Below are 15,462 nucleotides of genomic sequence, written 5' to 3'. Positions count from 1 at the left end.
CACACAGGTTGCCCACCACTGTTTGAGACCTTCAATATCTAAGTACGCACTGAAGTGATTTAGTTCCAAAGATACTAATCAACTGTGTCATCGAGCCACTTCAGCACTCAGCATAAATTCCATAACAAATGAACGACCTTACCTCCTATAACCTAACACATTTTGTGGACATGATTTGATTCTTTTCTTTTACTAAAAATTATTTTAATACTTCCTCTATTAATTCAATATATACTGCCGTAATTACTCATATATGCTATACATGGATTAGAACTTAGACTCTTGCGTGATTCTATGTCTTTTAACTATAATAAAAATATTTTTATACTTGGCACTTTCAAAGACACATTTACTTAAACGTATTAAACTCTTCTTCATTCGCACGTTTTTCTTAGCTTACGACTCCTTCTTTCATATTCATATTCGTTGTTGGTGGCAGTGATAAATCCTCGACTATTACATTTTCAAGGTTGTTTGTTGATTTTTTCTCTAGATTGATTAAAGTAAACGAAAAGAAAATGGAAATATATTATTTTCACCTTTATTACATTGTTACAATTCCACTCGTGAAATATTGTGGACATGAAGGCATTTACAATGCATGAAAGAATTTTCTGACTTTTTCGACTATTTAAAGTGACACTGAGAGGAATTTTTTGAATTTTTTTGGAATTTTCGTGAGTTTAATAGAAAATAATTTACGGAATTTGGGGGATCTAGGGTCGATTTATTCTGGGTATGCACTAGGTATACTTTAGGTGTACTCTAGGATATATTCTAGTCATACTATAGCTCAACATGACAAATATTGAGCAGCTTTTGCATGTGACTCATTTAGGAACAATCGTGCTTCATAGTTTCTTGCATTTTATATTACAACATTTAGATCTAAGCATGTACTTGCCTTAAACGACAGCACATTTAAAAGACATTTCTCTGTGTTGTTTCAACACAAATAAACCTTGTAAAAATGTCAACAAACTATTAACCTCAAAATATAATGTGCCTGACTGTTCCACAAAAATATAAAGTCACAGTACAGCCACTTAATAAAAAGCACTATGAAATTGCTTTAATCAATAAATTCCTCTCAGTGGACGTAAAAATCCACTCACTTACCCGTCATTTCCGATATCGTAATAATACCATTGATTAAACCACCTTTTAATCCTTGGCGAATTTGTCGTTCGCACGCAGCGTCATAATTTATGTACGAAAAAGTTTCACCAATAAGCGGTGAAACTTGATTGCTCTTCTTTGGCCGTAGTGACGGTGCCAAATTTGATGACGTCAAAAAATTGTTGTCCTTAGAAAAGCTAAGTTTAGCATTTGGTGCGGTCTTTGGTCTATTTTGAGAAAATCGAAGCTTTTTCTGTGAACATAAAATTAAAATGGACGTTTAGGTTATAATTATCAGACATAAAGTTTTGGGTCTTGTTCAAAAATAAATCCTTTTTTGTCTATAAATATATCACAGCATAAAGGCCATGTACGGGAATAATTAATTCATAGAGTCGTATGAACATAAAACAGAATTAAAAAAAAGTGACACTGACCTTTCGTTTTCCAGTTGCTGGACGTCGTGATTTTCTTGGTATTTCTTCGTTGCTGCTTAAAGACTCATTTTGTGTGACTACACGCAAGAATCGAATTTTATTTTGTATACTTTTGTAATTTTTATTAATAGTTTTCAATAGCCAATTTAAGGCAGCTCTGGCAACTTGTGAATCATAATTTTCCTCATACCGTCCACTACCTTCAACATAGCATGGCGTTCGAAAGAGATTCGCAAGATATTCAATCTCAAAATAATCACAGATATCGAGTGAATCTAGGGCACCAGGTTGATCCTGTTTATTTGCAAAAATCAATGTTGGCTTGCCTGTTAATAGCTCATTGGACATGATTGCTCCAAATATTTCTTTTGAACGTTCCAAACTGTATGGATCGGATGAATCTATGATGTATATAACACCCATAACCTGAGGGTACAAAAAGTTTTTTGACGTTTAATTGCCGGCATTAGAGGCATTAAAATGAAGGAAAATAAATGGAAAAGTTTTTACATGATCGCTTTTTCCTTTTCACTTTTACAGTACAATCTTTTTTCTATTTCATTATTGTTTGTGTCACGTAAACAGCACCAAAACAATTTACAAGGGAACGGAACTTGAATTTTGTTTTTATGGAAATTTTTTTCCATCCCTCTTTTTCATTATAATCGATTTCTATGGCTTTACGTTGATAGCAGATGTTAACTACGAAGCTCATATGTTCATGATTTATTAAGCATAATAATGTTATGGTGGTTGAATTGAAAAAAAAGACACTGTTGTTGGTGGATGTTTGAAAAGGAGGAATCTATTATCGATAAAATGAGTCGAATGTGGTTTCGTGTTGTTTATGAGTTTGTTCACATGCTTTCTGATAGGGATGTAGGCAGATACATAATATTAGAAGGGGTAAGAAGTGAACGGGCAGAAGTGCTCGATGGATAGAGCCGGTATTAGAAGTTCTCTCCTTGTGGCAATGGACCTTCGTGCGCCTCAACCAAGGAAGTAAGTACGAGAGTATGAACCCTTAATACTTGTCATTAATGCTAATGGTATGTGAGCCATTAGGTTCCAGATTAGGTCGTAAGCTTCTTAACCGAATCTTAGTTACAAATTAGAGCTCAAGAAAAGCCTGGAACCTCTGGAGCTGACAATTGACTTGGATTCATATGAAGTCGAATCAATTTTAATCCACTTTTCTAAACTAAATCTTAGTCGACTTTGAAATTTGTTAGTTGATTTAAACACAGCAATCATTTTTAACTAAATTTTCACTCACTTTTTCATTCAATTAACTTGTAATTAATTACATTAATTTGTATTAAACTTCCTTATCACCCGAGCAATACACATTTGGCGACAGTGTTTGAATCGCGTCAATACAAAATCTACAAAAACTCCGTGTGACCGAATTAAGTATATTTCATTCAACTCATTATTGTGCTTAATTGGAGAGTTTAAAATTTAATTAAGCATGTATACTTCTTCAACTTTTCCATCACTTTCCATTTTAAAATTTAAAATTCATATCCAAAAATAGAATGTCAAACTTACATCAAGAAAATAATACTTCCATATGTCATAAAACTCTTCACCGCCAAGTTCTGTAAATTTAATTAATCGCTTGTCTATTTTTGTTGAAAACGTGCGACATCCTTTGGTCGAAAGAAATTCTTCGCGTTTCTTATTCATGAGTCGATAGGCAATTTCGGTTTTACCCGATTCTTTTAAGCCCAATATTAAAATTGGAATTGACCTACATTTGTGGAAATAAGTAGGAAAAATATGCAATAAATTTACACTTTTGATAAAAATAGAACTTAATTCCATTACTTACTCTCTTTCGTACGATTTTCGGCAAAATTTGAAACAATTTCCCATAACTATAATTTTTATATTTTTGGCTATACTTCACTAATCAGCTGATTATCAGAAAATTCTTAAAATGCGACTGAATTCGCATGATTTACAAATTAAAATAAATCCTGTACGTAAATAAAATGAAAAGAAAGTAAGGAACTTTGTTGTTTAGCTTTTGTGTCGTCATGACAACATTTTCTGGGAATTTATTTGAATAGTAAACATTGACAATGTGATTGGTATGGTGAATTTCTCAACATAACAATGTGGTATGTTGAGTTTGAATTTTTGAAATACGTTAATCTTTTGTGGATGTAAACTGTAAAGTTTATTATTCATCATTTATTTTTATTAATGCTGTAAATTTTGATTCATTTCTCATGGCAGGTGTGAATTGATTTGTTATCAACAAATTAGTTAGTCACATGCTTTTATTTCCTTGACCTGTTTAATAACTTTATACGGCTCACAATAATTTTATGTAGTAATAATTTCTAAATGTCAAAGTGCCTTAATAGGTTCAGAGGTTTTTTCAGGAGTTGGGGTCAGTTCCTTCTCTCGTTCAGTTCCTTCAGTTAGCATAACATGAAGTCAATTGAGTTTCTGCCCAAGTTCCTGACCCGCTCCTTAATCTAACCATGCCTAAAGCTTCAATTTCGTCTCGATCTCGTATATTAAGCAGTTGAAGTATCTAAACTAGATAGCCCCCTTCCTGAATACACCCCTGTTGTGCTATAAATAAGTTATCTACTTCAAGTATTGTCTTTGATTTCCTTTATCATGATTTGCAATGTAATATGATAAGACTTATTGCCAAAGAATTCAGTTTATAATCGTATTTCAAAGAGTAAAGAATCGTGTCCGTGATAAGCTTATTCAATTTCATAACTTTGTGGAATCAGTTCAAATTACAGTTAAGGAACAAGTGATAAAAATTCATAAATGTGTACCGTAAAAATGAAGCTCATAAAAACTTTCTCAAAAAACTTAATTTTGTTCATCGAATCTCTCCAAAATAAATTAGAAAATTCTCATATCCTTGAAATTCAGCAATGTCCATCAACAATTGAGGCACTAAACTTAATTTCACGTCCATGGTTTAAAGACAAACTCAAAATAAGTAAAATAACTTCAATCATACTCAAAATCAATGAACCTTTAAGTGACAAACATTCACCGTCACCGCAAGTTCTCATCGATAAGCCACTCCTTATATCTATTGAGTCAGAGATAATTAAAAGTCAAAAAATTGTCTATTGGAGATGTTCTAAAGGTGCTGAATATTCGTGTATAAAATTATTGAGTGGATTCTCGAATGACTTGAGTGACTTCATAAGAGACTTTTTGGTGGAATGTATGGATGATGATGATTTTGGTGAGTAGCTTAATTTTGACCATTTAATGCTTAACATGGGTTAGACAGTATTAGTCTGATACTTGCCTGATCGGTGCAAATTATTCATGGTAGCCAACTTGATGCCATGTGGCTTCTAAGTAGTTTACTCCAAACCCCGCAAAAACAAACTCCATGACTCAGTCAAAATAACAACATACATACTTTTCCAGGTGATATACCCAACTCAAGTATCGACAATGTTCAAGTTTGTCAGCTGTGCAATAAAAGTGGATGCAATCTACTAATGAAGGCAATTGAAAATGAAAATATTGATATCGTTCGAGAGCTTCTATCATTTCCAATTGATATCAATTTACAGCATAGTATAACTGGTAGGAGGTCAGTTGACATTGCGTGGGATAAAAGAAACAATGAAATTCTTTTGATGCTTTTAAATGCCGGATCTGTATATCCTGATAATTTTTATTCGGATGAGGCAAGTGAGGAAGTTCAGGAATTTGTGCAGTTTTCATGTGATATGCATCAAGCAATAATCAGGAACAATAGACAAAAAGTTGCGGATATTCTAGAAAAACACAAAAATTTGCGATATTTTTACAATCTGGAAAATACGTCAGCAGCATATATTGCTCTAAAATATCAAAGGATCAAAATTTACAGACTGTTGACTAAAAATAACGTCCATGTAGGTCCAAATGAGAACATCACAGACATAATAGACAAAAACTCTGAAGAGCCACTGAGAAAAATCCGAAAAGTCAATGAACATATCAAATTCATCCACGACGAAAGTTCCAAAAACATTCCTGACAAGCACTTAATGATTCTCATCTCAAACTCTTGCATTAGCCATGATGATCCAAATTACAGTCACCACTCTGAACTCATTCAGGAAGCTTTTAAATTCCTTAACCAAAATCCTTTGATTCGTCCAATTTTGAAGGTCGTTGCAGCATCAAAAGAGTTTAAGATTCACTTTGACTTTAACCGCACATTAATATTATTTATGGATCCAACAAGCTCTGTGTATGAAAATGGAACTTGCTATTTTATGAATGGACAAATTTATATAGCTGCAAAAGATTTATTATGCGAGTTTAAAAAGTTTGATGTATTTGGAGTCATTGCTCATGAACTATGTCATTATGCATTGCATTTAGTGTTTCGGAACTGCTGTAAGCCATTCGCAATTGATGACTCTGAAAGTGCCGGAAGGTTTAATAAATTGCTTAGTAAAATCTGGGATTTGAGGTTTAAGGAAAAAGTTGTTTGTGATGTGTATAAATATAAGGATGAACATCAGGAAGCTGAGCTGATTGTTCGAGTTCCACAAATTATTGCCAAATATTCTAATAATGTTAAGGAATTGAAAGTTTTGAATGAGATCTTTAAAAATCTGTTCAGTTTTTATAAGGATGAAATTGTACCAAAATTTCTAGAATCTCTTGACATGCTGGATAAAATTGCATCTAGCAGTGTCTTATGGAATGATCTCACTGATGCAGTTAAGTCTAAAATTCACAACTCAATCATAGAATTTCAAGGATTTCAACTAAAATTTAAAGAAATTGTGGACATTGAAGTTCTTCAATTCCTGTCATCAGCACAAATTTGTACAATCTTATCAGAGGAACTAATCAAAATATCACCAAATACAGTACCTGACTCAAAAGTTTACATTGATAGAAATTTTTACAACAAAAGGTCCAAAATTGAGGTCGACTTGAATGGATTAGTGTCAGAATGTGAAGCATATAATGTCATTCTACTTGCTGATCAAGCAGGAAGTGGAAAGTCTACGACATTTAGAAATTTGTTTCAAAAGTTGAAAAGAAGAGGATATGAAAGCTATTGGATCTCATATGTGGACCTAAAGCGACATTTAACTGTCTATAAAAAGTATGAAAACAATGACTGGACAAAGGAGAAGATACTCAATATTTTGTTAGATATTTTGGACATAAAGGAACTACTAGAAACTCAAGTTTTTGTAGAATTATTCAAAAACAGCAAAGTGATACTCCTTTGGGATGGAGTCGATGAAATTTCACCAATTTACAAGGAATTCATCATTAACTTAATGTTCATGGTCGGTCAGCAATCTAGAAATAAGCAATGGATATCCACAAGACCTCATTGTACTGACACATTGGAAATGATATTTCAAAGAGATGCTTACAAGTTTATGGAATATGATAGAGATGCTAAGATCCAATTCATCACAAGTATCATCACTGACCATAAATCTGAAGCTGGTCATCAAAGTTGCCACCAAGAATCACTTAAAGTCAATGAAGTCATTGATTTCTTCGACTCCCTTCACAAAAACTCATTCGATTCCATCAACAATCTACTCATCCTCAAAATGATCACTGAGATCAAAATATCAGGTCATGTAAAAGTTCCAATACTTAACTCTTATTCAATTTATGCAGCTATGATTGAGGAAAAGAAGAAAATTTTGAACTCAAAAGGAGAAATTCCAAACAGCGACCGTGACATAAACTCAAAAGTAAATATTTGGCAAGTCCACCAAATTTATGCATTGAAGCTAATTTTACGTACGGGCTTTGTGAATGTAACAAATCAAAATAATACTTTCGTTGATTTGAATGACTTTTCGATCATGAAAAAGTGGAAGAAACAGCAACAAAAGTGGACGCCTGAAATTATATCACGATATGGCTTTCTGATCATTGACAATTGGGGATCAATTGATGAGTGGGGCATCTCATGGGAATTTCCAGACTTTATTCATCGAACATTTGCTGAATTTTTTATTGCACAATTTCTGATTGAGACTATTTATGAGGAAGATGACGATGACGTCAATGAACAGGAAATGGAACTGAGACTTTCACTGCTGTATTGTGTGTTTTATAAGAAAGAATTTAGTCAAATTTGTAAATTTATTTCTAATTTTATTGATCTACAAGATAGGAGTGGAAGTAAGGAATTTTGTGATGCCGTCCATAAGTTGACATCCAGGAAAGGCTTGCATAAAATATTTGCATCGAAATTTTTCATCCAAAATGAGTCTATTTTGAAGTCTTTGTGGCATTTGAGAGAATCAGAAGAATCTTTATTCCAAATCTTATTGCATGATGAGTCTGTAACCTTCAATTACTTCCTTGATGTCCTTAATTGTGCTGCTGAGGTTTTCGATTCAAATTGGCCAAAAGTAACTGGATTCGTTGAATGGAATGAACATTTTGAGTTGATAAATGAAGATGAAATTAAGGCTTACCAAATTGAAGACTCTGGAAATTGGAACTGCCAGAAAAACTTCATCCAATTCCTTAATTTAATGGAAAAAAAATTCCCAAAAAGTCTCGAGAAAAAGTTCTTTAAAAACTTTTTTAGTGAAATGTTCCTGAATAATTTCATGAGTAGTAAGATTTTTGAGGTTATATTCCACAAGTTACTGGAACTATTCAGTCAGGACGAAATTTATGAATTCTTCATTCAAGCTATCATAAATCCACACAATTTCATAATTTATGAAGATGTAAAATTTGTAGAATTCATGTTGTCTAAGCTGCAAAATGCTTTTGGTCAGGAATTCGTAAGAAGGATCTTACTCTACAGCTTTCAAGCATATGATCAGCCACTACTGACAATATTCAGAGTAAAATGTAGAGCTATACTTGAATATTACTTAAAATTATACAAAAATGTCTGCAAACTCCATGAAATTCAACAGATTTTTCTACCAACCTGTAAAGAATTCTTTTTCATTCAGATATCCAGCATAAAAATTGAAAAGATGAAGGATTTTGAAGAATTTTTGACTGAATTATTTCTATCATCCAACAATTCAGAACATAAAAGTTTACTGTCAAAGTTTTTCCAACAAATAGACAAGACTGGATATTCGTTATTAAGCTACATGAATGAAAAAGCACTTATGACCACAAATAATACTGAGGATAGAGAAAAATTCCAAATCTTGAAAGAACTTGCTTGTAAAGTTTTAGATAATGATCAATTAAATGAGGTTTTGAATTTTGGAATTAAAAAGATGTAGTTCAACTTAATGCGCATAATTTTCACATAGTTAATGCGCACACTTTTTCGTGTAGTTAATGCGCACAATTTCGTGTAGTTGATGCGCGTATTTGCTCGTAGTTATTGTGAGTACGCAGCTGCTAAGCATAGCTTGATGATACCAATGTAATTTTTAGAATGTAAGGCCAAATAAAATTATTTTTGTTGCACATTTAAACCTTATTATCATTTACAAAAGCAATTAGAATTTTGTATAGTCAGTAAAGCTTACAATTAGTTGATTATTTCAAGTAATTGACTTCAAGCTCTGCGCAGCACTTAACCGAATTATAAAAGTCTTTATCATCAAGCGTCGAAGTAGCTGTATATCGCAATCAATTAAGTACTTTAATTTTTGATAAGAACCAGTATAAAAATACTAGACTTCCACAATAATAAATTAGTTGATATTTCGGCCAGACGTAATAATCTTAACCTTTTCGATGATGGAACACGGGAAATTCTGGATTTTTAGTTGTTTAGTTTTAAATTTACTGTCAGTGAACTGTGAGAAAGCTAGATATGACAATTATCGAGTTTATGAAATACTTGTTGAAAATCAAGAACAATTAGACCTGCTGAAGCATATTGATGACTATCCTGATGGCGTAAGTATCAATATTTGTCAATTTCTACAGAAGCAACGACTAACTGTACAATTCCTCACTTCCATTAGTACCGAATCATAGAATTTCCAGGTACCATCGATAAGGATGCACAAATTATTGTTCCACCTCATAAATTTGGTGAATTCAGTGAAGTACTTCAAAAATTTCAAATCAAGTCACGCTTGATGATAACTAATCTACAAGAGTAAGCATGACTTTAATATTCTAAAAATCACATACTTCTTATCAATTTAATCTCTTCAAAAATAGAGTACTTGATAATGAACAACCGAAACTACAAAGAACCAGTGTACTTGATTGGACTAGATATTGGGAACTACTTGAAATCCATAATTGGCTTAAGCAACTTGTTATCGCACATCCAAATGATACGGAATTGATAAAAGTCGGTGAATCATATGAAGGTCGGGATATTATAGGTATAAAGTTCAATATCGGGAAAGTAAGTGGAAAGAAGCAAGTAATTTTTGAAGGCACAATGCATTCACGAGAATGGATTTCCGGAGCAACTGTGACATGGATGTTGAATGAATTAATTACATCCGAAGATCCTGATATTAAGGAATTAGCTGCAACTTATGAATGGATTGTCATTCCAGTCGTAAATGTTGATGGATATGAGTTTACATGGAAGTCCGATAGATTATGGAGAAAAACTCGTAGACCTTCAAACTTGCTTTGTTTTGGAGCTGATCCTAACAGAAATTGGGACAATTTCTTCAACCAAGGTGGATCGTCCATGAATCCTTGTAGTGACCTTTATGCTGGTGCTTTTCCATTTTCAGAACCTGAAACAAAACAATACTCAGATTTTGTTGCAGCGCTTCCAAACCTGTCTGCTTATTTCAGTTTCCATGCATTCAGTCAACTCCTTATGTTACCTTATGGATATACACACGAACTTCTTGATAATTACGATGAACTTTATGAAATTGGATTAAAAGCTTTAGATTCATTAAAATCTCGTTTTGGAACTGAATACCGGATAGGAAGCATTGCAAACATTATATGTAAGTTAATGGACTAATGACAAGCAACATTCATGAATAATTAATTTTATGATTGCAGATGTAGCAAGTGGAAGCTCTCTAGATTGGGTGAAGTATAATTTACACACGAATGTGACCTACGCATATGAGTTGCGTGATCTCGGACGATATGGATTTGTACTGCCTGCTTCACAAATCATTGACACTTCATTAGAAACCTTTGATTCGATTGTGACTATAATGAAGGAATCGGAGAAGAAAGGAATAATATAGTAACCGAGAAAGTAATTTCCAGACGGCACTCGATGTGACTTAAATAATGTCATCAATGTCTGTACTTTATTGCCAATTCATTCGTAAATGACTCAATAAAAATAAAATTAAATTCAATAAGAAGAAATTGCTGCACGAAAAGTAGGTTATTAATGCAAACGTCTGCATCTTCGCTATGATATAATCGTATTGATCTATATCAGCCATAAGTCTTTTGTTTTGCGATCTTCATAAATTTCAGAGACAAATATTCACTTCCAAAATGCAGCAATAATAATAAGATGGGATTTTATTGTTTCGTGTCAAAAGAAGTTTTATTTTATGACGAAAGCAGTCGATTAAAAAGCCATAAATCCCATGAGAAAAATGAAATAAGTAAGAAATTGCAAGCATGACACCCACAAATTAAAGCTTGAACTAATGAGCGAATTGAATGGGATAACAAGTAGATTTATAAGCGATTGATTGAAAAATTGCGAAAAAAATTTGTTATTCTTAACTTTTTTTATGTGTGACAATCATGCTGATGTCTTCATGTACATTTCATTCGTAGTTTTGTTGGATGTCGCATAGCAAGAAAAGATGTGCAAGAGATGCAAGAGAACAAAAAGAAGTTCACAAAAGTCTCATGAATGAATAAAAGGAAGCAAATCGTGCAATTTTCAAGCGACAGAAGCTGTTGATGGAGCTACTTTAATTCATAGTGCCAGCGCAGCTTAGCTTAATAAATTTTATTCATCTTCTTTTAATTTTAATTTAGTTCAGTCAAAAAGTTGAAAAAGTTATGCAACTTAACTTCACTTTTCATTCTGCTGGAATTAAATGGAATTGAAAATGCAGTAAAAAATACAGTTAAGATGCAACAGCATGCAGATGGCACGAGCTGATGAAATTAGCCAAACCAACAAATTATTGTGCTATAAAAATTCTCTGAATCTGAATTAAAAAGCAATTAGAGTGCATGACGATGATGCCAGGTGATGATTGATGCACTCAACAAAATTTTTGCATAATTGAATTGATAAATTTAAGTCCAACATGTCCTACATCACTTGATGACATCGAGATCATTAATCATTAACTAGACCTTAGTGTCAATTCTGTGATCACAATCTTAATCTCACGTTTTTGGCTATTTTGTTGCATTATGTATATCCACAACATTCATCTATGTTTGCTCATTCACATGTTTCCTCATCATCACTTCATAATATTCTGTTATTCATCTTCATAATTTACCGCGAATAATTAACAATTAAATTGATTTTAAGGTATGGACATGAAAAAACCAATTATTTCAAATTCCATAGAAGTATTCAAATATGCAGAATGATAAATAGACTCAAAAAGTGACGAGTAAGTGATTTAATTTCATACACATGTCGAGGAGATCACACTTACTTCTTCATCTACTTCATCTTCTGCAAGGTTTATGTGAGCTCAAAAGGTGCATTTGAGAATGTAAAGACATACAAATTGCAATGAGACAATAATGCAGTCATACACTCAAGGTAAATTAAAATCATGCTCGAATCTAATTAAAATCAAAATCATAACGAAGTCAGACTCATCGAGAGAGCAAACTGCTTTTATATCCATCATTTTAAGTGCATCACAACAACTCGGTGATTTATGTCATCGGCAATAAATTTTTATTATCTTGTAAGCAAATGCAATTTTTCTCGAGTGGAGTGATTGTTAGCAATTTGTTTCGATTCTGTTTCGAGAATTGAGGAGGAAATCTAATAATTGTTTCGAACGTCTCAAGATCATTATTATTCATGTAATTGATGTGGATGGTTAGGAAAAATTCCGCAAACGCATCTTCAACGACCTTGCATCTAAATAGCAACAAATTTATCATCACAAATTCAATTCACATGTGCTTCTACGCCAAAACTGTACAAACAATTCAGCATTAGCATTAATAATTTATGGTACATTGTTTTCTTCTTCTTCAATCTTTTCATCATCATCATTATCATCTCTGCGACGCTTTACTCTCGGGCTTTTTGGACATCTCAGAGAATTATGCACAAGAAAAAGTTTCGTTAAGTTTTTATTTACCGCTCTCGTGCTGCACTTGAGAGTGAATGTTTAGCTTGCGGTGAACGTCATTCTCGCATAATAAGCCACAGAAAGATCTTCATTCAAACTTTGCACTTACCATAGACAACTCCAAATTTGTGTTGCTAATTTTTATTGAAATATTTTATTAGCTGAAATTGTTGAAGTGGATTTGGATGTGCACTTTCTGTCTTGGTTGGGAGTTGTACTTTGAATTAAGTGTGATTTGATAATTCTTGGTGGCTGAACATTCTGGAAAGACTATTTGAGTCAATTTGTTGATAATTTACTTACTTCGTTGGATGTAGAGATAAATTGTGATCTAAGACTTTCCTGAGGGGTCGCTTCAAGTTGAATCTATGGCTGGATTGGAGGAACTAAATGCAATACTTTCTGTCAACGGCTCATTTCCATGAGATATTTTGATAATGCGTGATTAATATTCAGATAATTGAATCAAGTACTAAATGTTCGGGACCTTACAACGTCTAAGGTTCCCCACACAACATAGCCCGGAATGGGATTCAAAACCACGTCCAACGATTTCAGGTCGCATGCTCCTACCACTGAGCTACCGGAGGTTGTTGGTGAGCGTGGCACAAAACACACTTAAACCTTCTTTCTCTATATAGTGCTCATTACATAGCTCTTACAAGTCCATGTACTCTTACTTCTCCTTATCCTTCCAGCAATTGTTTCACTATGTATATCTAATTTGGCATGCGCCTCTTCTAAAAAGTATCAATTTCCAACTTCATCTGTATTCAATTTATTTCCAAATGAAACTGAAAGGCATCAGATGTTCACATGGAATATGTGCATATAAAAAAATCGTACATCAAAAAGTGCAACACTTTCACAATGAAGAATGAATTATAGAAATAGCTAAAATGAATAACATAATGCGACTTGACATGAGATCTAAATTAAATCACGATTCTATCATAAAAATTATTTATTTACTGAATGCTAAGGTGGAAATATTTACATTGTGCCATTATTATTATAGTAAACCATCGATTGGTGTAGCTTAGAGGCAATCAATGATGAATTTTAGACGTGCAAACGTCCAGCAAACAATAAACATGAAATGAGAACATACAATATTGTATTGTTTACCTTTATTCATTAAGAAGATGATCACGAGTGTGCCATATATGAAGTTCTTTTGCATAATTTTAAGCTACAATTCAATTTTATGCTCCAAAAATTACTTTTCATTCTTACAGAAGTCAATGATTGATGAAGAGCAAAGATGAAATAGTGTTTTCGCACGCTTTTATTTGCAGTTTCGCATCAGTAATTTTCTATTACTATTGCAATAGTCAACAGTCATTCGAAGATGTAATAGACTGATTAAGTTGTTATATTGCAGCAGATCGGGTGTGATTTGATGGGAATTAATGGTTGTGACGAGATTGTATTATTGCTGGATGACGATTGCAATATTATGACTTGGACATCACGGAATTTCTTTATTTGAAACTTAATATCTGAACTTAATGTATATTAGCTTATTAAAATTCTTGAACATTGAGTAATGTTTGGACTTGAAATTGACCCAAGAAGCTCAAATCGCTGAATCGATCCGAAATTCGCCACCAGGATGCGTGGTTCATTTAATTCGAATCCGTCATCAAGTCAGAGTCACATCGGCCTATCATTGTACAATTAGGGTCGTATAGTATTCATTAAGACTGATTCTAAGCAGACAGACGTTTAAAGATGAAATGCCATGTATTCAACATAGAAATAGAAATACTCAATTAAAATGTTTGAATTCCAATGTTGACCTCTGCTACATGACAAGAACAAAGCAATTACTTTAACAAACTAATCAAAATTATTTTCAAGAACTAAACTTGATCTGGATAGAAAACAGAACAATCCGAGTGACATGATGAGCTCTTCGTGGCAATCGTTTACCAATCGTTGTATGTCAAGTCTGCACGTGGGTGAACAAAGAAGGAAGATATCGATAGAGACAGTATTGCACTTGGCATTGGAAATTAGGCCAGCTTTAGGCGCCATCTGATAAAGGCCATGAATCACAGTTGATAGTCAAATAAAAATTTGCTTACTGCTGTGGCTGCCTCATCTGACCTACTTATTGACTGCCTCGATATACTGTGTATTGCTCGGAAATTAACACAGTCAACTGCCCTTGAACTTCAAAATTAACTCTTCGTAGATTGCGTGTTAATTTCAAGGAATTTAAAGTTCAGCATCATCTCATAAAAATTGTTCTGACATGAATAAATCTATAGCTTCTAGGACTATTAAGTATTCCACGTGAATATTAATCTTCTTAAAAGCCATTCACATGATGAATTTAAGTAATTAAGAAATTAAATTACGTCTACTCAGTTACATCAATCCATATGCTTGAGGATATTTTCAAGAAAAATATAAAAATTTTGTCATTCCATTCCATTATTAGTCACATCAAAGCCTTTAAGCATCATAGGAGAGAGAGAATGAGAAAAATTAAGAATTAATTTTTGCACAACAATCATGCAATGAAGATTATTTCTTTAATGATGTGCAAATTGCAACATTACTTAATTTTGACACGACAAAGTGCAGGAGTAGTGACGAGAAGGAGGTGGAAAGGTAAAAAAAAACAGACATAGGCAGTGAACATAATATGAAAATTGATATGCTTGACCCAATTGAATGTGAAACAT

The 15,462-nt window shown here is 33.1% G+C and overlaps 2 protein-coding genes across 2 annotated transcripts; one reads left to right on the top strand and one right to left on the bottom strand.

Moving 5' to 3' along the window:
• Window positions 1-90: 90 nt before the first annotated feature.
• LOC139093315 (ADP-ribosylation factor 1-like) lies at window positions 91-3,488 on the bottom strand. The gene is made up of 5 exons (XM_070643995.1): window positions 3,391-3,488; window positions 3,108-3,309; window positions 1,557-1,982; window positions 1,120-1,372; window positions 91-489 (listed from the first exon to the last, which is right to left on the bottom strand). Exons 1-5 carry the CDS (start codon window positions 3,432-3,434, stop codon window positions 392-394), a joined length of 1,023 nt encoding a protein of 340 aa, XP_070500096.1. The 5' UTR covers window positions 3,435-3,488; the 3' UTR covers window positions 91-391.
• A 5,726-nt stretch (window positions 3,489-9,214) lies between these two features.
• Window positions 9,215-10,835, top strand: LOC139093359 (zinc carboxypeptidase-like). Its single transcript, XM_070644060.1, has 4 exons — window positions 9,215-9,425; window positions 9,494-9,630; window positions 9,696-10,456; window positions 10,515-10,835. Exons 1-4 carry the CDS (start codon window positions 9,261-9,263, stop codon window positions 10,706-10,708), a joined length of 1,257 nt encoding a protein of 418 aa, XP_070500161.1. The 5' UTR covers window positions 9,215-9,260; the 3' UTR covers window positions 10,709-10,835.
• The last annotated feature ends 4,627 nt before the right edge of the window (window positions 10,836-15,462 follow it).

This window comes from Chironomus tepperi, unplaced genomic scaffold (genome assembly GCF_022539635.2).
Source record: "Chironomus tepperi strain 1889 unplaced genomic scaffold, CSIRO-AGI_Ctep_v1 contig_335, whole genome shotgun sequence".
Lineage (NCBI taxonomy): Eukaryota > Metazoa > Arthropoda > Insecta > Diptera > Chironomidae > Chironomus > Chironomus tepperi.
The sequence above is the reverse complement of the archived record's forward strand: the minus strand, read 5'-3'. Positions and strand labels throughout refer to the sequence as shown.

Excerpts from the sequence above, each read along its gene's own strand:
- LOC139093315 (XM_070643995.1), bottom strand. The coding sequence starts at position 3,434 with ATGGGAAATTGTTTCAAATTTTGCCGAAAATCGTACGAAAGAGA. Across the intron at positions 1,983-3,107 it reads GGAAGTATTATTTTCTTGAT|GTTATGGGTGTTATATACAT; the intron begins GTAAGTTTGACA and ends TTGTACCCTCAG. Across the intron at positions 490-1,119 it reads TACGATATCGGAAATGACGG|AGAAAAAATCAACAAACAAC; the intron begins GTAAGTGAGTGG and ends TAATCAATCTAG.
- LOC139093359 (XM_070644060.1), top strand. The coding sequence starts at position 9,261 with ATGATGGAACACGGGAAATTCTGGATTTTTAGTTGTTTAGTTTTAAAT. Across the intron at positions 9,426-9,493 it reads TTGATGACTATCCTGATGGC|TACCGAATCATAGAATTTCC; the intron begins GTAAGTATCAAT and ends CACTTCCATTAG. Across the intron at positions 10,457-10,514 it reads AAGCATTGCAAACATTATAT|ATGTAGCAAGTGGAAGCTCT; the intron begins GTAAGTTAATGG and ends TTATGATTGCAG.